Raw genomic sequence first — 24,383 nt, 5'->3', positions numbered from 1 at the left:
TTGTTGACTATTTCATATACAAATCGTTTTTTTTAAGGTGAAAAAAAATTAACGCTGAAGGTATATAAATAGATGCAATAATGATTTCAACCTTGCTAATTACCAGCATTTAGGATTTTCCATTCGTTGCAATCTAAGAATATGTGATCAATAATTACAAAGAATAAAAAATTAATGAGATGCATAAAAAATGCAAGAGTTCTGACCAAACACATTTCTACCGACAGATCTAGCATGAGTCGACGACAAATAGTCGCCCAGAGAAGGTAAAACAGAAATAATTCTATCATTTTGTATTTGTTCGCGTAAGGAGTCGAATTATAATCACTTGTTGGTTCGTCACGTGATGTTGTTTATTGCAACTGGAGAAAGTGTTCAGCCTTCAGTCGCCTTTTATACCGTCAACTTATCACAAGTAGCTTCAGTCTCGTTTCGCTCTTTGTTGCCTAACCATTGTCTAAAGATAAATAAAACGAAGTATCTTAAGGAGTTAAAGAGATTATCGTCCATTTTATATATTAACCAGTGAGAAAAAGCAGAACTGGAATTTCGTGGAAATCATACCATACCATAGTCATAACATATTATTGCTATCATATTTGTTTACGAGAAATAGAACAATCCAATGATTTAGATAACATGACACATTAACAACGCGAATTATGTAATTCTACATATGGAAAATTAATATATAAAATATTTTATATATATATATATATATATATATATATATATATATATATATATATATATATATAAACTGATGAACTAATAGTTTAGATTCTTCATCATCATCGAAATTATCTTTTCGTATAAAAAGTTGATATGGTCAATCTTCTCGATTTTATTTAAATTAGAACATAAAATGTTTTGCAGATAACAACCTCCTATCATTTTGATCGAAACTATAAAACGAGATAATTACTTCAAAGGGAAATGCTACAAGTTGCATTCTGGATATTCGTCATCGTGCTGGTGTTTTGGTTGTTTGCAAATTCTGTCAACAGAATTTGTGGTGCACTATGGGAGATCCTCGTGCCGATAATTAATTCGAAACCAGTCGATCTACAAGCAAAGTTTGGTGATTGGGCAGGTAAGAATTAATCAAATATATAACATAATTATTCAAATATTCACATATATATTCAAATATATATCTATTCGTCAAATATTGAGAAATATTTCGTTTAAGTCGTAACTGGATCTACCGATGGGATTGGCAAAGCTTACGCAAAAGAGTTAGCTGCAAAAGGAATAAACCTGGTGCTAATCAGTCGTACTCTAGAGAAACTGGAGAAAACAAAAAATGAAATTATACAAAAGAATCCGACGATCAAAGTAGAGGTGATCGTGGCGGATTTCAGCAAAGGCAAAGAAATTTTTGAGAAGCTTGCAGAACAACTGAAAGATATTCCAATCGGTATCTTAGGTAACTGAGACATCCTTATCTTCATGCATATTTTGTTTACATTTATGAATCCGTTTATAAATTTTACTTTTTACGCAACATGATATTTATCTATTGGAAGTAGTTAACGTAATGCTCGTCTGGTTATACATATAATGCTAGTTCAATATTGCAGTAAACAACGTAGGCGTGCAGTATAGTTATCCGATGTATGTTGGAGAAGTCCCAGAAGACACATTATGGGATATCATCAATATTAACGTTGGAGCTACTACATTAATGACACGAATAGTCATCGGACAAATGCAAAAACGTGGAAAAGGTGCTATCGTTAACATATCATCTGGTTCGGCATTTCAACCATTGCCATTAATGACCGTGTACGCAGCGACAAAGATTTATATCAAAAGCTTTTCTGAGGCGCTCGGAGCCGAATATTCCAAATGTGGTATAACTGTACAGCATTTAACCCCGTTTTTCGTAAATACAAAGATAAACGCGTTCAGCGATCGATTACAGGTAAATCGAAGATAAATACGTGAAAATAAGTAAATTAATTTGCAGATAATGGTTATAATTAATTAATAACGTTACAGGTATCTAGTATTTTTGTTCCCAGTACGACCACATATGCCAAAAATGCGATTAATACGCTTGGAAAGACGAATTCCAGTACTGGCTATTGGAGCCACGGGATTCAAAAGATCATTGTACTACTTGTACCGGTACAAACACGAACAATATTTGGAATGCTTATGAATAAGTCTTTAAGGAATGACTATTTCAAGCAGAAAAGAAGTAACTAACCACCAGACAATGCGTAGTAGTCAAAGATACAATTCCGTACTATTATTAATTAGATAAAGAAATTTAATTATATGTATATTCGATAATAGTTACAAAGTTAAATCCTAATATACATAGTTACACGATGTACAAAATGTAGGAAGTGCAAAGAAATATCATTATTTCATGTATTTGATATGATTTTTTATTAATTACTTGACTAATCACATGGAGGAATATGAAATTCATTGTCAAGGATTAAAATTCCCGCGTATTTCGAAACAACCACTCATAAATGTGTTTTAGAAAGTATGATTACATAATAAATGTTTTTTATCAAATTGAAAATATCTGTTCGTTATTCATGTCATGTATTACAAAATATCCCTTTCATTCTCCATTTATATTACATTTTCCTTAAGACTTGCCATCCCAATCTCTGCTTTAAATCGTATTTCTTTTTCGAATAATAAAGTTTAATGACTATAAATTAAAAGATATAAAAAGATACGTGTAAACATATTTTATCGAGAGATAACACGTTTCCTATAAATCGTTAAGCCGCAATTTCTTTAATTTACCACGAAAACATTTAAATTGTAATGTATTTTATATTACATTTAAAAACTACCATTAAATTATTAATAATTATATATAAAGTTATGATACTATCAAATCAAAGCAATAATTATAACGATACGCATAGAAAGTAAAAAAAAAAGAGAAAATATACGATATTGTAGTGACATAACCTGCGCAGAAAATCCACGAAAATGATTCAAACTGAGCACCTTTGCGTACGCATTCCCTAATCACGTGACCTCAGCGGTCAAATTCTCCGAAAGAGACGCTCATTCGCCATCCATGTGTCACAAAGGAAAGACGTTTAAATATTTTCTATATTTCGCATCGAGAGCAAGATGAGTCAGTAGTTCACGAAACAGCTTGCACACGCAAGTGTGCCGACACGACTAATTAATCATGGAGTAAGTAATATTTATCATCCAAAAAAAACTAATTTTGTATTCGATATTCGGATCATTGTACGATGTCTGCCATTTTGTGAATCGTATCCATGCCCGAGGTCCGAGACCACCATAGATTGCTTAAACTTAAAAAACACTCCTTTCACCAACTAATATGCATTTTTTCCCCTCAATGTTACGTTATTATTACACATTACGTTCCAAAATCAGGTTATGGCACGATTAAGTCACGAAACATGATCAAAAAATTTGGCCAGATGACATGATCTAATGTTGCGTCATGAAGATGTAATTGGTCCTTTTTCTCACATTTTATAGATATATTTTATGGTTATGAATTACTTTTAACTTATGTAACGAATAAACGATACAATTACGTGTATAAATGATGTATTGTATTAATAGCCTACGATTAATAAATAATTCATTTTTCATGTCACATTATGTTTCCATTATGTTTTTACTTTTTTCTGTTTTAAAATTTGCAATTCAAATTTCAAATAATATGGTGTCTCCCTTATATCATACTTGAAATATTTAATAAGGAACAAAATGCATTCAATAACACAGAATTATTCAATTTGTCATATGTATTTGTTTACATTATCCTTAATACATATATTTAATATTTACAGAGCCAATATGGCGCTCATTTTGAGCTACGTCGCACAGCCGACACAAATTTCTTTTCATCTTTTTTTAACACATCTTGATTGGGATTATAACGACAATGGCATCCAATCAGGACCAAGAGAGTTGGCTATGGAAGTTCGAGCCAGTATCCCCTAGTGGGACACTGTCGAATGAACTTGAAGATGATTGGTTTTTATTTGATGATAAATCTGTAGATCCTACTAAAGAAGTTGCTACATCTGCTGCATATGAGGACCATCCTACTCGTGCACAAGTGGCTACAAAACTTCTGGAAAAATTAGATGAATGGATTAAAGAAGGTAAGAATATTCATATAAAATTCTTACAAACTGTAATGACCTTGTAATAAGCCTATACACATTAATTTATGAACAAATGAATTAGAAACATTAAAAGTTTAGGATCATATTGCTCATATATCTTACGTCTCATTTTTGTAATCAGTTAATATATCAAAATATTTTTTTAGATTCATATACATTCTAAACATAAATATAATTATTAATTCAAGTTTACAATCAGTACAATGTAAACTACTGCAACTTTCATTTTAAGTATAATGGAAAGACAAAATTGTTTTATATAAACATCAAACTATGTACTTAAAAAACACATATTTTGCAAGCAAAAATATATAGAGATCTATATATTGGTTTAAGATATGCATGTTTCCTCAACTGTATTTTAAACTTTGTTATGCTTAAATTACTTTGAGGATAAGTAGAATTGATATAAGTCTGAAATTACTGTAATATGCTATGTCCAAAACGAACCATATATATTGTGGTACATATTATATATCTTTACATATTAAATGGTTTGTGAACGAATATTTCTAATTGATTTATATATATATATATATATATAAACCGTATAACCAATGCATTTATTAAACTAGTGTCCTGTAGTTTTCAAAATTGTGTGCACTTAAAGCATAGAAATTAAATGTTAGCGTTTTGTTCAGCTGCATTGTCAATGTATTCCTATCGCTTTCGTTCTTCTCACTTCCTCTACCATGTATCTTATTTTCCTTTCTTTTTTTCTGGAAAGGAGAGTGGGACAAACTGGTTAACCTCTATACAAACGGCTTTGGTTGAAGGCCGATAGGGGAATGACGTGTGTTTTAACGGTGTTGGAGTAGGGGCGTCAGAGGGGAAAGTCCAAAGATAAGCAGGAGTGGTCTCTCGCAGTATTGCAAGCTGATCGTACGATTCTGTCTATTAGTTTCGTTACAAGTCAATTTCCTATCGATACTCAATCGTTTGACAAACTTAATACATTTTGTTATTGTTTTATATTTATCAATAGTCTGGCTAAAATCGTTTTTCTATACGAGTTAAGAAAGATTTCCGTCTCTCTCAGTGTAGTAGAATCTGTCACGTTCATTATAATTTAAAGCGTGTGTCGTCGACGGTGTCAGTGATCTGAACAGCCGAGAAAATTGACTGTTTAATACTTTATTGTGAATCATATACTGTATTGTATTTAAGTTTTAAACGTCTATAGACATTATTCATTTGAAAAAGACAAAACCGAATTTATTTCGAATGTGAATTTTTCATAACATACGTTAGCCTATTGCACGTGCTCACAATATTTGTTTCGATCGGTAGTGGGACTCCGAACTACATAAACTGATAAATATTAAATTTCAAACCAGTTTCCGTTGGACTGAAACCATCGTTTATGGTGATTTTTAATTGATCATATTGATCGATAATTGATGACAAGTGCTTGGTGAAGTGCGTAGTATCCCATGATCGTATAATTCAAATTGATCGCAAGAAATACAATCAACGAAACTGGATAATATGTATATAATAGTTAAAAAGATTCGTGTTTAGAACAAGAATTTTAACAATACTGGCACCTTTAAAAGTGAACGGAGAAAAAGGCCTAGCTTCTCGATGCTGGAGTGTGCTAATGTTGTATAATAGCATGCAGTTCGCATATCGCTACACGTGGAACCGAGAAATCATTGTCAACTCCCAAAAACTTGTAAAAAGACGTTGAATCGGTACGATTCGCGTCCCATTGGTGGACTTGGCTGCTCTACGTCGACGAAAACCACCATATATATTAAAAAACAGTTTTTTATTTCATTTAATTATAACACATGTATACCCTTCCTCTTTTCTTTTTTTTAAATAAGAATTTAGGCGAAAACAGACACACGTGATAATGGCTGCTATATGTTACAGTGGTACGTTTCCTTTCGCTTGTTTCATTTCCTCTCTCTTTCTAGCATTCGCTCCAATGAAAAAATATCTTTATTACGCATATCAGAACGCTGTTGCCACATTGTTCTTATAATCGAATAACAGAATTGGATCGAATCTATCGATGTCTACAAACAATTGTTATGAAATTACTACATTGTTAAATTCGTCTATAACTTAAAATTTCTTTAGTTATACATTATCTGTAACGTTATTGACCGCGTGTAACTTTATTTTCGATGACTAACTTTTTAATTTAGAAAAATATATTTTTCATATTATACACAATATTTTCTCAAACGTCGGACTTATATTTAAATTAATATTTAGTATATAGCGTAAAAAAGAAGTATGCCAAATATTTAAATCATTTAATATTTTATCATGGTAATATATAAAGATGAAGAATAATTTATGCTATTTTAAAAACCAGAAATCGAACTTCAGAATTTATTTTTGAATAAATTTACTTAAAGTTATTTTATTTTATAATTTTTTAGTGGCAAAATAGTAATATTTACAACAACTCCTTACAATAAAAAGAGGACATTCTTATCTAACCCCATGCCCTCTGTATTTAAATGAAGATAACATTTAAAGTTAGACTCTGATCCAAGATCCAACAAGAATTAGGAGATAGGATTTATTTGTAGACTAAGTTTTGATGTAGACATTTTTTTGATATTTCCCTTGACAATCGAATTTTACTTATCTGGAAACTGAACAAGAAAATTGAAATGTGACAAACAAAGAAAATCGGATCTGACTACATTTCAAAACTTTCCATTGATTTTTTTATTTAGAAATTTAATTTGTAAACTTAAATTTCAAAGAAAAAGTGGCTTTTTTTCTTTTTTTTCAATTTTTGAAGATACCTTTAGACATTACTAATAAGTATATTATATCTTCGATAACAATTATGCTCTACATAACCATGCTACTAATGTATTAGTATTGGTTGTCGTGTTAGAAGCCAAAGAAATTGCAAATCAAGAACTTGTTTTTCTAGTTAAACTAGTAACGTCCATGAAATTATATATACATCAATGTACCACTCCTACTTATTCTTTATGCAAGATACAAGTAAAAGTACTGTTAACTTCTAAGTTAACAAGTTACACAAGTATTGTTTTCAATTTTTATCTACTTACCTTCATGTTCAGAAAATTAATAAGTTGTTAATATATTTGCTTGAAACATCTTTCATCATATTTTTCTAATAATTTTGATCACAAAATTACAAATATATTTGATAAAATAAATTCATGTAAATACTGCTATTTATCAAAATTTAATATGCTATCAATATTTTTGATATAAAATTCCTATGACTCAGATCTGTAAAAAAAAAAAGAACACAAATTTACTTTTATCTGTTCTCTCCAGTTTCTGTTTTTTATTTGTACATATAAATTAATTATAAAACTAAATGTTATCTATTTGTATTTGATAAAATGATTCATTTTTTACAGAGCCTTTTTCAGATTGGTTAGAGGAGAAGATAGAATTACCTATTTTTGAGGAGCTCTCAGTTGCTGAAACTGGACAAATCAAAACAACAACATATAATGAAATTACAAAAGCTCCTCCCCATCATGATGACACACAAACTCTCTTACAAGAGTTTGAAACCGTTTTGGAAGATGTAGAAGCTTGTCATCAAATAGTCCCTTCATCAAGTTCCACACTTACACCTCCTCAATCACCTCCACCACATAAACCATTAAATGTGGATACCCAATTACTTGTTACTTTACAACCTGTACAACCATTATATCCTAATCATCAACCCATATATGACATAGTAGTTCCAGAGGAAAAATCGTATGTAAATGAAGTACCTGTACAATGGCATTCAAAAAGTGTACCATTAGAGGATCCACTAAACACAGATGTTGCACATGACTTAGCTGTTGTAGACGAATATGTACGGTTGTATACAGAAGATATTCCACCATCTAGTCCTTGTACTAGCTCAGGTGGTAGCTATATTTCATCGGAAGATTCCGTTGAGGATCCAGATTGGATTTTAGAATCCGAAAAAAAGTGTGCGAAACAATCTACATGTGCTTCAACGAAGAATCGTCAGAAACCTTATTCCCGTCCATCGATCGAAGATAAAAAAGTTCGAAAAAAAGAACAAAATAAAAATGCGGCAACACGGTACAGGCAGAAAAAAAAGCAAGAAATAAAAGATATATTAGGTGAAGAACGTGAGCTCACTGAATATAATGAAAAACTGAAAAATCAAGTAACAGATTTACAACGAGAAATTGGGTACTTAAAGGGTTTGATGAGAGATTTATTTAGAGCTAAAGGTCTTATCAAATAATCTATTTTTATCTATTATAGTTATATTTACTCATTTTTATTAAATTTATTAATCATTCTTTTGACATTAACTTTACAATAATACTAATATGTTGTAGTGTATAGACTTAGATTACTGATTGTTATTTCCTCTTCTTTAATTAGCCCACATATGTGAATATCAATCTAAGATCTATCACAGCTTTTTAGTAGGACTACAGAACTATCATTGTATAATTCATGAAATCTCCAACTCATCCACGATCCGTTAAAAATTAGCAAACAAGATGCATTAAATAATGACAGAATTTTTTAAGTATACAGCCCTATGAAACTCATTCGAGTAGAAATTTGCTGTTACTAAAAATTCTATTTGTAATTTGATGCATCTTAAATGATGCAAATGTTTCATTCCAATCAATTCTAACCCAAACAAGTTTTGAATTTTCTTACAAAAAATATTGTATTAAAAAATAATAAATGGGTTATTGTGTAATAAATGTTGACATTATTCTCAAAATTGCCCCTGTTTTGTTAATTTCCTAAAATTTTACATAAAATTAAGTTCTACAGTATAAATGCGTGTATGCGTTAATTTTGAATATTAATCATTCTAAAAATAAAAGAATCACTTTTATTGCTATTTACATCTATGTATATAAATTCAATATCTAAAATCAAAACAATAGAAAAACTGAATTTTAATTAATCCTTCCAACCGTGCGTCATTTCAATTAGTAGACATGAAAGTAAAAATAACATGTACATTGATGTTTAATTGATTTCGTTCCTAAAAAATAATACAATAACATATTATATTTGATATATATTAAAAAAATAATATATAAAACGAATATAGATGTAATTATAGGAAGATCATGACTTTTTAACATTAATTACTTGTGTATCATATTAGAAGTAATACGAAAATGTACAACTAATAAATCGTAAATGACTTATCTTAATCATTTATTTAGTTTTTAATTTGATATATTCTTTATTTTGTATTTATATTCGACTTAAACTGACTTTTGTGCAAAATTGCACCAACACAGATACAGGTATTTTTATATATGCATTATATATATATATATATATATATATATATATATATATATATAATGCGTATATTTACATATCATAATCAATAACATACACAGTTATACATGCTCAAATACAGATTATATACAGTTATACTCAATGATACAAGAAAGATTTTAAATGTATGTCTATTTAGAAATTTGCACGTTTACATAATCTATTTTATTTTTTATTTAATAATTCATTATTATTAACTAATCACATACTATGATTAGGCAATGCTAACTTTGTGTATGATACATATGTATATGCACTGTAAGTTCATTGTACATGCATTTGTGCACATGAGATTACATGTATATGCACATATAAAATGAGGAAAATCATTCTTACATTGTAATACCAATTATATCAAAAATTCATCACAACAGATAGACAAATTTCTTAGGCAAAAATGAATATTTTAACAGATCTGGTATTATTGTATATAATTGTAATCAGAAATTGGATGACTTCTTATATGCTTTATAGTAATCTAATTTTATTGTTTATGTATTATAACATACTGCTTTTACTATTTTTGGTCTATATTCTATTATCAATTCAAAGAATTGCTTAAGACACACACGGAATAATATCCCTTCAAATCGGGAAATGGTATTTATAAATATATCATTAATAGTAAATATATTAAGTATATATTAATAATGGAATTTTCACAGGTTTTCGTAAATTTGATGTTTTTAAATTTGGTAGAGCTTAACGATTCATATAGATTGATAATAAATATACATACAATTAATTATTTGCCAATCTAAACGAAGTGGCACAGATAAAACAAAAAGGTCTACAATTCAATCAACAATTTATAAGATTTTAAAACAATCATATCTTAGTTTTACTGAATTCAGATATAGATATACATTGTTTATTATTTTACATTTATGGATATATTCATAAAACTTTTTTTATATATTAGTAAAAGCGTAAAAGTACATGAACAGAATATTGAGTATTGCTAAAAATTATAACAGCAAATCACATATATATAAAATAATTATGAAACAAGCTATTATTTGATGCATACAAAAAAGAACTTAAAACAATTTTGAATATGGCAGTCAATCCAATGCAATATAAATATAATTTTCTGGAATGTCATAAACAAAAATTATGAGTATTTACGATACATAGACATTTTAAAAATGAGAAAATATTACTAGAATCTGATAACAGTAAAAGAGTCTTATTAGCTTTCAAAATTTAAATTGTAACTATTAAATATCAATTAGATATTAAGTAGCTTTTAATAAACGTAAATTTCTTATATATATAAGAACAATCATACCATAAATATATATATAAATATATTGATCCTTTTTAAGCTCATAAGTTTGCAATATGTCGAAATAATGAAAATAATTATTGATTATAAGTAACATCCACAAAAATGATTGAAAACATAATATTATTAAATTTCACTTCACTTATAAAATTAAATGTTTCGCAATATAGATATTATATTCCCTTTATATTATTTTTTGTCATACAATTTATGATGCACCAAATTCAATGTATATCTATATAAGTCACCAATTACGTGCACTGATTGGATACACTAATTTAATTATTTATCGTAGTGGAAAGGAATTATACAGGAATATTGAAAAACTTTTAATGTTTTCCTACGTTGCAGTATCACCTTCTTCTTGTTCAAGTCTAGACGAACCACATACACGACATTTACAGCATACAATACATGGTGCGGCCAATAAAAGTAACGGCGATGCAACGAGCAAGAGTAATCCAAATCCAGCAAAAATTCCAATAACTTGTGTTCTGTGCCAAATAACTGATGCTCGTGAGTGACCCAACTTATTTTTACACGGTCCTTTGTCGTAATGTCGCAATAGAAAGTCATCCTATATTATTCAATACATTTATAAAATTTAAAGTATTTTTTAAGAAAATTATAAGCTATAAGCAAATTTACTTACATCTAAAGAAGCTAAACAGTACCAACAAAACACATGTTTACATCTTTTACACATCATTTGAGCACATCCTTCATCCTTTTCAATAGGTACAGAACACATAGGACAACATTTGATATGATCACCATCAAATGGTATACCTAAGGAAATATCTGAACAAGGACCAGTATGCCAAGATTCCCGACATATAGAACAGAAATCTGTAGAGCAATTAGGACAATGAACTGGCCCAATAGGAGTTCCATTTGAACCAGTAGCATTTATAGAACATATTGTTTCGCAACCTGCACGTGGACACCAAGCACGTGCTTTATCCATGGATACGTCTACATATCATATAAAAAATTGTTAAACTAAGTTATACTAATGTTTGTAGCAAGTAAAGTACTATTTACACACCTCTGTTTAATCGGAATTTATGATGTTTTTCCACAAGTTCAGCACTAACAAGACTTGATATTTCCTTCATGGAAAGTATTGCTCCATGTTCACATTGTGCATCAGGACAACTAATTTCATATGCACCTTCTTCAATTTCAAATTCAACATATGCTTTCATACACTAAAACATGTAAAATACATATGTATAATAACTATATGTATGTATAAATATATTTATTTTAAATAATTTTTTTTATGATAATATGTATCAAAATAGTTTGCACATACATCTTTACAATAGGAACAACCACAGCCTTCTATCTTAAATGTTTTAGAAAAAGAAGTATCAACAAGACATAATTTACAAAAGATACGTCCAAGTGCTTGTTGAGAACTTGCAGGAACAAAATTGCCTGCAGCTAAACTGTAGCGGGAACTAGATGCCAATGATAATAAACTGGAACAGCGAGAACATACTCGACTGCGATTTATAGGTCTGCCCTCTAAAGCAGAAGTGCTTAAACCCACAGTAGTTTCACATTTTCTTAATCCTGTGGGGCCTAAACTCAACCAACTATTACCACGAGCTTCCAAACTTGCACTACTTTCAGGTCTAAGTAAAGGTGCATCCACTCCTTTTCCTACTACAGTTCTCTCTGTCAATGAAAGATTTATAACACTGGCTTCTTTGCGCAATAATGGTAATCTGACTCCAGTAAGTTTGTTAGACTTATCAACTTTTTTCTGACTTGCAGCAACTTTATTAGAAGAATTGACAGATGTCACAGAACTGGTGGCAGTACCCATATCCATCAGTGGAGCTCGTCGTATGACGAGCGAATGTAGGCTGGGCATCCCCTAATTATCAATGTAGATTTCACTACCAGTTACAGACAAGAGCTATGCTTACTGACTTTTTTTAGACAGTTTGCTACAGCACTTGCCATGTAATGGAAGATATATATAAATTATGAAATTGATAAATGTCACACCCATGAAACAATTTGGCACTGCATATTTTCAATCCATTCAATCTAGCATAGTTTTACAATATTTTTCATGTTTCATCCTCTTAGTTGGCATTTTCGAGTTTTCTTTCATATAAGCTCAAGGTGATTGAATATTGATTTCTATTAGAAAGTTGCGAAGTTGCTGTTTTTGCAATATAGTTGTATTTTGACATAAATCTGCTGACATATTACATTCTTGACTTAATTTCAAAAAAGATCAAAATCCGAAACAGTTAATGAAAAAAGGGTAAAACTGGTAATCAAACAACTATATAAAAATAAATTCTTCGAAACAGATTATGCATTGCTACTAAAACGGTTGAAAAATATTCCTGTCTTCAAACGTTATTTGTGTTGTGGTTGTCATTTCAAGATATATCGCGAAAGTAAGAAAATTGCTACGTAATATTTCACACATATTAATATTCAAAGAAATGGACATCCATTAATATTTTGAATATCAAACTTTGCAAATGTATGATCATCCCATTAGAATATTGCTCGATTTTATAGTTTTTTTCTAGTTTCACGGGCTTTTTATATACTGTGTCACAAAGTACTGCAAACAGTATACACAAATTACCGACTAACTACTTCCGCCCCCACTTGCTTATACTTTTTTCTTACAATATCGGAAAAAATTGTCGCTACATTCGTATTATGATATACATACATTGCAAAATCATAATTATACTTGCTTTGATATATTTTCCTATATTTCTAAGAATCATATAATTTATAATATAGAAGATAGTTTAGTATACAGTGAAAGTTTAGAATTTTAGTAAAGCATGATTCCAAATACTAGTAAATTTTTTATATGGAGTCGTGGTGCAGTTTCAAGAAATTTCGAAATGGTTTTAAGTGTTGGTTGATGATAAGGGTAAATGACATCTTGTTAAAACGTATATCAATTATATTTTTCTCTTTACAATAATTTTTACTATAAATCTAATATATTTCTATATATCTACGTGAAATTTTGTTCACTTTTATAATGTAAGATCTTTATTTTATCCTGTAAATCTTTAGATATAGAAAAAATTGTAACTGACATTATTTTTACAAACTACATCTTTGAACTATAGAATTTTTATTTAAGTGATAACTAAATTTTGAACATCACTTGTGTATAATAAAATTGAAGATTTGTACCAATTGTTATTTCTAAATTAATTATTAATTAATTAATTATAATACAATTAGCAAGAAATTTGTAATAAAAATATCATACAGATACTTACCTATGTAAACTAACAATCACAGAATTTAACATATCTGTTACCAAAAATGCGCGAAATTTAATTTAAAATTACATTAGTAATAGGGGCAGTATATTTCCTACCGTTCCTATATTTGACTTTTTTCTATTGTTGATTAAGAAACTTTTGTAAGTTATGCTAAAATTGTGATAAATAAATATTAGGGAAATCTCTCACATTCGTATTGCATAAAAGAATTAGCAAAAAATTCTGTTTTTTTATATGTATTGGTTCATTTCTTTAAAAAAACAAACGTTTTATTTAAAATTGTATAACAATTAGGAATTGTTTTTATTATAAACTCTTATAAAAAATGAGCAGTCATTTTATTATACATTTTTGACACAAAAATGAAAATAAAACTTAAAAATATGATATTAGATAATTATACTCTAGATCATTATATTTTCAATACAAATATTAACAGTCAGAACATATAAACAATATTTACATACGTAATATGAAGTGATTTGCATAGTTTGTCTTATGTTAAAATCTATGGAGTATTTTATCATTTAACATTTAGAATTTATTACAATTGTATCAAAATTGAGCAAATCATATATTAGTGAGATTCAATTACAATAAGTAACAATAAAAATAAAGTAAATTTAGGAAGAAAAAATAAATGGTATTTTATGTATAAAACACGGGGAAGCAATATTTATGAACACTTTCAATGAATAATAATATTGATAGCAGATTTATGCAACAAATATATAGTTTTTAACTGTAGCAGTCTTTATGAAAGGTAAATATTGAAATAGTACAAAAATTCTTTTTGACTAGAATATTTTTTCCTGTTTTTGTCTAGATGCTATATTATTACTTAAAGTTCAAAATACGGAATCTAAAATGTTTAATAATTGCTTATTCCACACTATCAAATGATAATACTTCATGAAACATGGCACGAAATTGCATGGAGCCTTCACACTCCAATTTTGTGAGCAAAGACATAAGGATGTAAACTATATGTATATTGTCAAAATTAAGATTTGTATTTTTTGATTTTATAAATTAAAAGGTATATAAAAAATAATGGATAAAAATACGTTAGCTACAATTGTATCATAGTACCAAGGATTGTATGAATTACTTATGATTAAATGGATATTTACTACTATACAACAAATTCGTTTGTAATGTAATCTATACATCATATTTGATCATAATAAACACTTCTGTAATTGAATTAAATATATTTTACATGTAATAAATGTAATAAATTGAACGATAACGCAAAGGACTGTACGGAATTTGTTGTTACATGAGTCATGAATTGTTATAACTGTGCGTAAAAATAATATTGATAGAATAATTCAAAATTTATCATATACTTTATAAAGAAATGTTTCCAGGTATACTATACTGTCCTTTTCGGGAATGTATATCAACTGCTCGAACTGCGAAGTGATAATTATTTCCTTCAGAAAACTGCAAAAAGGAAGACATTACAAATATCTATGGAATATACTCTAGTTTTTAGACACAATCTGTTCAAATTACTTGCGTAAGTGTGCACGCCATAGGTAGTGGTAAAGCTCGAACATCGCCAACTTTCTTCCACAATGTCGTGTTAGGAGGAACACCAGCAATTTCCTGGTACGCATACAACTGGTAACTAACAATATCTGCATACTTGTCCGACAAATTCATATTCCAAGATAATACTATTCCTAGATAATAATAATAAATTTTTATATTCTATTAACATTTTCAATAAGTATAAATTTGCAAGTTGTAACGTACCATGTGCAACTTTAGAAATTTTTAATGATGGAGCTGGTGGTGAAAGTTTCCAAAGAGGATTTACAGCATAATTACGCGTATCTGGTAAGGGCGCTGGATGCTGAAACAAATATAGTTATAAACATACAAGCATAAACATAAATAGACATAGATAACTGTATTATTAAAACAAAACAGTTAATTCAAAGTATACCTTATTTAACTGTACATTAGAAGTAGCTGGAGTCGTCAAAAATCGAACCGTTCCATTTGCAATAGTTGATATTCCTATAAATAAGATTCTATTATATCTATATATTATTTATATTGATGATTTAAACCGAAACTACTTACCCGTTTTATACGTTAAAGTTGGAAATGAAGCTCTACACGAAGTCACAGGCCGTATCTATGATTAAAAATGTTTATTATATAATTGTAAACTAACTACAAAGCCTTATTTTTCAACTTCATTTTAGTAAAAATATGGCAGAAAATATTCATTTTACCGGACTGGAATTTGGTGTTATTAATAATTGCCTTGTTGGCATCACATATGCTAATCGAGGCGCATTCATATTATTCTATAAAAAAGTATGTAAACATATAATAAAATTATATACATAATAGATGAAATGAATAATATATGCATATCTTACTATACACTTACCACTAAAGCAGTAGGTGTTGGCTGACTAGCAGGTTGTACTACCCTTATACTAGGCGGTTGACTTGTTATGGCTACATTCCCAGGAATAGTCTGAATTACCCTTTGGAAGCAAGGTTGTTGTGTTTTTTGTGTTAAATTTACTTGTTGATCAGTTACTGTAGTTGTTACAACTGGCACACCAGTAGTAGCTATAAATTACCAAAGTTCCTTAATATGCTTTTATTCATTTAATACAAAAATATATAAGAAAATTATGAAATTTAATACCTTTACTTTTCTCTTCTTCATCCGTAAGATCAATAAGATCGTTTGCACGAGATTTTGTGACGTTTGTTGTAGTGGATCCTTGACGATTTATCTGATTTGGAAATTTTCCATTTAAAATTATAGCTTGCTGTGATTGTTGTGGTTGTATCTGTTGCTACAGAAACCAATAATAATTTTTTGTCATTAGATTTGTAATAAAAATAAGAAAATTTGAATGAAGTACTTACATTTGATATAATTTGTTGAACATTAGACTGATTTGATAATGTCAGAGGGTGTTGTGAATCTAGGGGTTTAGCAACAACCAGAGCTGCAGGAGTGATAGTAGTCATAATGTTTGGAGATTGAGTATGACTTTGTGCCACCACAGAGGTTTGTCCAGTTATTGGCTCAGTTTTCCTAGGTGATCTTGTTTTAATTCCTCTCCTTGGACTGGTTGCATTATTTGTTTCATTAACAGAAGTATTTGATGCATTATTACTACTTGAAACATGTAGAGACTTCATATTAGAATTCTGTTGTAATTGCCTTAAATTTTGCATTACATGATCCTATATAAACATATATTACAATAAAATAAAATTAAAATAAAATATTATAAAATCATATATAACTTCGCAAAATGGTTCATATATACCGTTACAAAATTAACTTGTAATCCAACAGATCTATTGATCTTAATTGGTGGATTGAATTTATCGTTGTTCGCGCGCCGATCTGCCGCATTGCGGTTTAATACCATTTCAAAATCTTTAATTTGTTTAGCTAATTGTTGACATTTTGCACGTGTTACTTCTTGATTTTTTTCTGATATACGTGCTTGTTCTCTTAGTTTACCAATTTCATCGCGCATAGTAATCGTTTCAACAATTTTTTGTATCAGAAGTTCTTCTAATTCCTTAAAGAAATTATCATCATTGAAATATAATAAAACTTTTATTATTAAAATAATTAATTTAAAATTTTATATTTTTGACATACTTCCTGTTTTAATTTTGGCAGTTTTTCATTCAAGTCTCTTCGGAAAAATTTATGAATATAGTTAAGGTTTTTAATGTTGCCAGAATTATTTTCTTGTGTTTTTAATTCATTACATCGTTCTTCAAAATTTATTTTAATTTTCTTAACACTACCATTCATGACAGGAGTATCAGTATCAGAACAAGTCCTTTTTAATGAAGGTGGCGATGAAGGACGTGCATCTTGATTCATTTTAAAATTTATAGCCACGAACTTTTCTGAATCATCACTAGATTCTACATCACTATGGAGGAATTTTGTTCTTATAATCTCTTCTGCATTTTTAGCTGTTCGTCTCTTCCGTCTTCCACTTTCCCTCACTGCTACAAATATTGTAATAAAAACTTAGTAATTTACAGAACTAAGAAATAAAAAATAAATATAACCAAATTGTTTAACTCTTTTCGATTATTAAACATATATCTTTAGTTTACAAATTACAATATTTTCAAAAATATAATTTATTTTTAAAACAACGAAAGTGTGAACAAAAAAGATAATGCTTAATAATTTTATAATTTTTTAACTCTTCTTTAAAGATATATTAAATATTTTATACTCATAAAAATGCAATACATATACAAGGTAATTCAATAGGAACGAACTAAGAAAGTCAAAGAACATAAATACAAGAATACTGCTTCACATCTTTCCCTGTCTTTCATATATTAGATTTAACGAATTAAAGTTATATCTTCCAAACTAATGGTTTTTCGGTATAAATAGCTGGATTCTTTTTTGTATAGAATGTCCAACTGCATCGATTATAAAAAATATATGGTGACTAATAAAAAAACTCTATGTTAGTGTAATATCTCAAAAATTATAAGCTATTAAGAAATCAAAATGTACTCATTTTCTCAGGCTCCTTAAATATAATACATTTCACTTCAAACATTTTTTAATACAGCCAATATATAGCCAGTTATCTTAGATGTTAGTTCTTATTGACTCAAGTTGTATGTGGAAGAACATACTTTTATAGAGGAAAAGTGATATCTTTTCATTTTTAAACCAATGTGTATTCCATTTATTCAATATACATCCTACCTTGTTTTTCCTCTGCACAATTCATTTGCTCTACTACAACAATCTCTCTTTTTGATCGCCTTTTCCTTTTTTGAGTAGTCACAGGAACTTCAACAGTTCTTTTATCACTATCATCACTATTATTTTTTGTATTAGTAACAAAATCTAATGAATTATTTTCTGTGATTACACTAGGTTCTAGTTCTACACTAGGTGAACTATTTTTATCCAACATCGATTCAATGTATTCGCTTAAATTTTTTTTACTTGCAGAACTTATTATTGAGTTTTCATTTTCTGTAGTTTTTATAGTTTTTTCAGTAACATCCACATTTTGTTCCCAAAGATTAATTATAATACGAGTTAATTCATTTTCAGAAGCATTGGATTTATTAATTACAATAGAATTTGTACTATTATCACTACTTTTTAATTGATTATCACATTTTACACTCTTAATAACTGTTTTTTCTGGCACATTACCATGTTTGTTGCTAGTTACATTATTTAATACAGTTGTTGATTTAAACTCACTGTTTTCATAATCTTTGTTTGATTTCATATCTTCAGAAGAAATTTTCTTTTTTTTATCCCTAAGAATTTCATCTGTCTTATAATTTGTTACTTTTCCATTTAGTATTATATCATTATTTACTATTTCCTTTTCTTCTACGGAATTTAAAACAGTAGTCTTACAATTGTTTCCAGATAGTTCTATCTCTTGACTGAGTTCTGTTAATTCCCTATTTCTATTAAGATCTTTTTCTTCTAATTTATAGACTTCTTTAATTTCTGTATTTTCATTTGTATCAGTTATTTTAATTATTTTATTTTGCTCTTCATTATTTATACTTTTATATTGTTCTTGATTAATTTTTTCTTCAGTATATTTTATAGCTTCATCTTTATCAGATTTACATTTTCTATCAGTTATTTTAGTTATTTCATCTTGTTCCTCATTATTTATACTTTTGTATTGTTCTTGATTATTTTTTCCTTCAGTATATTTTATAGTTTCATCTTTACCAGATTTACATTTTATGTCTATATTCAATGCTTCCACTTTGAAATTATTAGAATTACAAAAATCGTTAATATCAATATTTGCATTATTCATATTGTTTTTACTTATTTCGTCTTTTTGCTTACTATTATCATCATTATGAGAATCAGTTTCAGAATTTAGAGAACTTTCACTAGAATTCTCATCCAAAGTATGGATTGTAATATTTTTACATTCAAGATCATTAGATACTTTTATTTTTGTATTTTCTTCCAAGTCGTGTTTTAGTTCTAATGAATTATTGACAGAATCAGTATTAACAGAATTTTTTTTTCTAATATTTTTAATAGGAGTATTTTCAACTTTTCCACTAAATGATTCATTTGAATGGTCATTTTTATCGCTATTAATTAAAGATTTGCTACGTAATATACTATCTCCATTTATTGTTGCGTCATTATCAAGTTTTATAGCTTCAATATTATCATTTACTTCTTCAGATATGTTTTTATTTGATGGAGATATAAGACTTACATTAGATTCTGTTAAACTATTTTGCATGTGCATTGTATTAGAACTAAAGCCTTTCTTTTGACGCCTAAGGCCATAAATCAATCTAGATGAATGAAATATTCCATTGCCTCTTCCTCGTTCAGAAGGACCAAATCTATTATAAAATCTTGTATTACAGTTATATTGAAGTCTATAACGTCCTCTAGGTGTTGAATGACGAAATCTTTGATTAATCCAATGAAAAGAACGACTATTGGGATTTCTAGGATACTTATATTGTGATCCATAATTTTGCCATTGACGTGAAACATTAGCTGTTCGTGATCTTCTCATCAGTTCACTTTCACCTTTCTTAACAATTTTTTCATAATCAATTAGTATTTTTTCATCCGAATCGTTATCTGAATTGTGTTTCCTCTTCTTTATATCTGCTTTTGTATTCATTATACCTTTTTCTGGGATAGAAGAAATTTCCATATCTTCAGTTCTTGTAGATGTCATTTCTATAATTTAAATAAAACAGTCGTTTAAATTTTTCAGATCATAATATTACAATTAGTGTAATGTATAATGATTACCAATTTCATTAGTTTTTAATGTGTTTTCTTGATTATCTAAAACAGGTGTTAAAATATCTTCTGTCTCAATTTCATCATCAGAGAGTCTTAAACGCATACTATCATCTGAAAGAGCATCTTCTTCATCACCATCATCACCTGTACTATATAACAACTCCTCTTCTTTTTCTTTTGATAGTTCATCAATATTATGTGTGTTAATACAAGACAAAGAATGTATAGAGTCAGGAGTATGTAATATATCACTTCTTAAAGCTTCCATCATAGAAAATATATAGTATCTAAGACAATGTCACAAGCTACTCATGTAATAATTTTTAACCTGTAATTAATAATTTTTAACTTGTGATTTCTTTTCTTCGAATAACTTTATTTTAAAATATCATATATTAACTTTATATACTTATATACATCAGTATACTTGGTTATATACATATACAACATATCTCATAGATATTTTTGTACCTCTAACTTGACTTAACTTGACCTTTTTAATCAATTTGAAGTGATAATTTATTGCAAATTCATAATAAAGCAATATATAATAGTTCTTATCACTTAATATGTATTGTTAATAATTTTAATTTTTACCAATTTTTTACTATTTTAATTTTACAATCGGTAAATATGATAAAAAATTAATAATAGAACCTTCAGTATTATAAACTATAATTTTTTGAAATTGAAATAAAGTTCAATCAAAACCAAAAATAAAGTTTATTTCATATTTCATAATTAAATAACAGAACATTACAGTTTGGATACTATATATCTTAAACAGATTTAATTTTTAATTTAACATTTTCGCGATAATAATTAATTACAAATGTATTAAACCTATATGAACCATAAGTCCTTATTTTCTGTGAATCAATGTTTTCCGTCTGGTGCTATAATATCATTAAGCGTGCAATACGTACAAGAAATTGATGACTAATATTAGTAGTAAAGATATCATGTAAAAGTACATAAAGAATTTAAACTTTCATACAAGTATTACAGATAATAAAATGTGGGCCCTTCGATGCGCGCTAACATATACCATCCCTGGCCCATGAGTACTCAATTAACAAAAATGGCGGATTGGAAATACATACTACATTACTAATACTCGTCATTGTGTTTCAAATAACAAATATACCTTATTGTCGCAGACAATAACAATAGGATTGTTATTTTTAAATAATTGAATGTAATTTTTTACTTTATATCAATAATGTACTAAAAAAAATGGTTTAACATAATAGACTAAATCAGTTTGTATTTGTTTCACTAACGTTTTAAAACTTTAGGAGATTCAAGTCAATAATACTGTTTGTTTATAAAATCAAATACAAATGCACAACACAAATAGCTGCAGTTAATACAAAATGATAATATATTAAAATAATTATGATTTAATCTACGAAAAATGTATATTCAGAAAGGCGGGCTTCTTGACAAGCTTCTCTATTGAACGAATACTGCCGAACATAGGTCCCGACATGTGTCCAAACGAAATTCAACGACTGCACACGAAGTTTAGCAATATGGCGTCACATTTCACTACCGATAAATTAATTCTTGATAAGTAATGGAAATAAAAATTTTATAATAAAAATATATATTTACATAACATGTAAAATTATACCAATTATCTTATTCTTGAATTAATACTGAACAATCTGAAATATTTAAGAAATTCGTACTCATGATACCCCCACTCTCTTCTTACTTATGCACCACTTAACAATACTTAATGTTTCGCGATAGTAGCAATATTTATGCAAATTTTATCAAAATTTCATCAAATTTAATACATTAATGTAAGTGTACAAATGTACATGTTTGAATACTTTTATATAAACATATTTTCCAATATAAAGTATACTAAAAAAATACTGCTATTAAAACGTTTGTACACTAAAATACTACCTGTGAGCATTGTTTCACAATTTGCAAACATTTTTAGTTTAGATATATAGTTTAGTATAAATAATCCCACTGATTTCTTTTTCAACTCGCTGATGAGATCAACATTCGTCGTACTGGTAATACAATGTTGAATTTATTAAGTGGGAGAAGTATTATACTTTCACAACTCATTATAAAGATCGGGCCTACATAGATCCAGTATTTTTATACTCATAATCTGAACTTTCAATAGATCATTATTAAAAGCAATGAAGTTTTTATTAAAGATTTATTAGATATTTTTAAAAAGAAAAATTCCATTACTCATCCTGTTTCAGATTTATACTATCTTATAAAAGATGCAATAGTAATACGATAAAACGTATTGTACAAATTTATAGGTTAATAGTTATTATACTAATATCATAGAATATACAATTTTGTAATAAAAAATATTTTATAACATTGCATCAATAAAGTCATTTTATTTTATCTTCGTATTAAAAATAATTATTCCATTTTATAATTTGAACATGTTATAATTCAATATAAAGTAGGCTCTATTATGGTATCCAAATTGCAATATGTTCGGTTAGAATGACATTTGTAGAAGTTTTTAAAGTCGTTGAAGCCGAAAATATGGGTTGTTTTTTACAGAAATAAGACATAACTTTTGGTCAATCTATTCATGTATAACGTCCTCGTAGATTTTAACGAAACCTTTTTAAAATTTGATACTCTTAACCTACTATATGGCTTACTCTGTATGTATCTGAATCGTAAGTATTGGATTAAGTTTAGATTACTTTTTATTTTCCGGCCTCACGGTCGTTTACGCGGATTTCTAAAGATAAGATCTTTGTTGTTTAAATGTTTATAAGAACAATTTTTGAAAACTGTTTATTTCCGTGAGAAATGACCTTCATATTTGGCTTTGGCGATTCAAAATATCTCCGGAAAAACACATCCAGACCAAAAATTTTACAATTCGGATACTAAAAATATCAATTTATCAACTTTCATTTTGTACGACGAAACCACAAAATGGCGTATCTATGCTCTATAAAATGGCAGCTATTTATATGTATATAGTTTGATGTCTACAATAGATTCAATCATTACGTTTGGGACTTGAGGCCCACATTCTTAAGTGCATTATAAACAGTTCAAAATAAGGTTTTATTATCTCAAATGCTCATTATTATACAAACGAAATACATACATATATAACAAATTAATTAAAAAATCCTTTTAATTTTGAAAATTTAACTAAACATTAAATAATTTATTTCCCTTTCAAAACGTTTACTATAAAATTTTAAAAATTTTAATTTTTTTTGAATTTTAAATAAATACATATTATTATTCGGATCGTGTAATAATTTAGATCAAAAAATCTGAAGTGACCCACTCCTGAATGGCGACATGTAATTGTGTATGTAAGTGAACTTACGTTATGTTGTAATGCAGCCAGTCTTCAACCAATGTTAAACATGCTCTTTGTCTTATAAAAATACGTTATATTTACGATAAATGTCAGAAACGAAGATACACACTGTGATACTCGTTCATGAAGTATCTGCAACACCGCAACCTAAACAAGCGACAGGCAATGTTGCCACTTTTAT

The 24,383-nt window shown here is 28.2% G+C and overlaps 4 protein-coding genes across 9 annotated transcripts; 2 read left to right on the top strand and 2 right to left on the bottom strand.

Moving 5' to 3' along the window:
- The first annotated feature begins 37 nt into the window (after positions 1-37).
- LOC132908922 (inactive hydroxysteroid dehydrogenase-like protein 1) lies at positions 38-2,542 on the top strand. Of its 2 annotated transcripts, none has more exons than XM_060963376.1 (5): positions 38-266; positions 877-1,093; positions 1,193-1,429; positions 1,584-1,927; positions 2,005-2,542. In XM_060963376.1, the coding sequence occupies exons 2-5, from the start codon at positions 937-939 to the stop codon at positions 2,212-2,214; spliced, it is 948 nt and encodes a 315-aa protein (XP_060819359.1). In that variant the 5' UTR covers positions 38-266; positions 877-936; the 3' UTR covers positions 2,215-2,542. The 2 variants fall into 2 exon arrangements, with proteins under 2 accessions (XP_060819359.1, XP_060819360.1); XM_060963377.1 differs by lacking the exon at positions 38-266 and adding an exon at positions 341-525.
- A 476-nt stretch (positions 2,543-3,018) lies between these two features.
- On the top strand, positions 3,019-8,883 carry LOC132908919 (activating transcription factor of chaperone). Of its 2 annotated transcripts, XM_060963370.1 has the most exons (3): positions 3,019-3,180; positions 3,816-4,133; positions 7,526-8,883. In XM_060963370.1, the coding sequence occupies exons 2-3, from the start codon at positions 3,911-3,913 to the stop codon at positions 8,383-8,385; spliced, it is 1,083 nt and encodes a 360-aa protein (XP_060819353.1). In that variant the 5' UTR covers positions 3,019-3,180; positions 3,816-3,910; the 3' UTR covers positions 8,386-8,883. The 2 variants fall into 2 exon arrangements, with proteins under 2 accessions (XP_060819353.1, XP_060819354.1); XM_060963371.1 differs by lacking the exons at positions 3,019-3,180; positions 3,816-4,133 and adding an exon at positions 5,031-6,037.
- LOC132908918 (probable E3 ubiquitin-protein ligase RNF144A) lies at positions 8,147-13,366 on the bottom strand. Its single transcript, XM_060963368.1, has 5 exons — positions 12,772-13,366; positions 12,068-12,637; positions 11,798-11,960; positions 11,402-11,724; positions 8,147-11,326 (listed from the first exon to the last, which is right to left on the bottom strand). The coding sequence occupies exons 1-5, from the start codon at positions 12,793-12,795 to the stop codon at positions 11,090-11,092; spliced, it is 1,317 nt and encodes a 438-aa protein (XP_060819351.1). The 5' UTR covers positions 12,796-13,366; the 3' UTR covers positions 8,147-11,089.
- A 1,460-nt stretch (positions 13,367-14,826) lies between these two features.
- Positions 14,827-24,358, bottom strand: LOC132908914 (activating transcription factor 7-interacting protein 1-like). Of its 4 annotated transcripts, none has more exons than XM_060963359.1 (14): positions 24,209-24,358; positions 20,863-21,184; positions 18,790-20,787; positions 17,701-18,062; positions 17,357-17,617; positions 16,947-17,270; positions 16,720-16,873; positions 16,453-16,640; positions 16,292-16,366; positions 16,137-16,191; positions 15,997-16,070; positions 15,804-15,903; positions 15,561-15,730; positions 14,827-15,488 (listed from the first exon to the last, which is right to left on the bottom strand). In XM_060963359.1, the coding sequence occupies exons 2-14, from the start codon at positions 21,125-21,127 to the stop codon at positions 15,393-15,395; spliced, it is 4,122 nt and encodes a 1,373-aa protein (XP_060819342.1). In that variant the 5' UTR covers positions 21,128-21,184; positions 24,209-24,358; the 3' UTR covers positions 14,827-15,392. The 4 variants fall into 4 exon arrangements, with proteins under 4 accessions (XP_060819342.1, XP_060819345.1, XP_060819343.1 ...); XM_060963362.1 differs by having other exon boundaries at positions 17,701-18,059; XM_060963360.1 differs by lacking the exon at positions 24,209-24,358 and adding an exon at positions 22,140-22,393.
- Between the last annotated feature and the right edge of the window lie 25 nt (positions 24,359-24,383).

Source organism: Bombus pascuorum, chromosome 7 (assembly GCF_905332965.1).
Source record: "Bombus pascuorum chromosome 7, iyBomPasc1.1, whole genome shotgun sequence".
Taxonomy (NCBI): domain Eukaryota; kingdom Metazoa; phylum Arthropoda; class Insecta; order Hymenoptera; family Apidae; genus Bombus; species Bombus pascuorum.
Note: the sequence above shows the minus strand (reverse complement) of the source record. Positions and strands in the feature narration are given on the sequence as shown.

Excerpts from the sequence above, each read along its gene's own strand:
- LOC132908922 (XM_060963376.1), top strand. The coding sequence starts at position 937 with ATGCTACAAGTTGCATTCTGGATATTCGTCATCGTGCTGGTGTTTTGG. Across the intron at positions 1,094-1,192 it reads AAAGTTTGGTGATTGGGCAG|TCGTAACTGGATCTACCGAT; the intron begins GTAAGAATTAAT and ends ATTTCGTTTAAG. Across the intron at positions 1,928-2,004 it reads CGTTCAGCGATCGATTACAG|GTATCTAGTATTTTTGTTCC; the intron begins GTAAATCGAAGA and ends ATAACGTTACAG.
- LOC132908919 (XM_060963370.1), top strand. The coding sequence starts at position 3,911 with ATGGCATCCAATCAGGACCAAGAGAGTTGGCTATGGAAGTTCGAGCCA. Across the intron at positions 4,134-7,525 it reads AGATGAATGGATTAAAGAAG|AGCCTTTTTCAGATTGGTTA; the intron begins GTAAGAATATTC and ends CATTTTTTACAG.
- LOC132908918 (XM_060963368.1), bottom strand. The coding sequence starts at position 12,795 with ATGCAGTGCCAAATTGTTTCATGG. Across the intron at positions 12,638-12,771 it reads AGTGCCAAATTGTTTCATGG|GGGATGCCCAGCCTACATTC; the intron begins GTGTGACATTTA and ends ATTGATAATTAG. Across the intron at positions 11,327-11,401 it reads ACTGTTTAGCTTCTTTAGAT|GATGACTTTCTATTGCGACA; the intron begins GTAAGTAAATTT and ends TGAATAATATAG.
- LOC132908914 (XM_060963359.1), bottom strand. The coding sequence starts at position 21,127 with ATGATGGAAGCTTTAAGAAGTGATATATTACATACTCCTGACTCTATA. Across the intron at positions 18,063-18,789 it reads TTGTGCAGAGGAAAAACAAG|CAGTGAGGGAAAGTGGAAGA; the intron begins GTAGGATGTATA and ends CAATATTTGTAG. Across the intron at positions 16,641-16,719 it reads TGAAGAAGAGAAAAGTAAAG|CTACTACTGGTGTGCCAGTT; the intron begins GTATTAAATTTC and ends GGTAATTTATAG.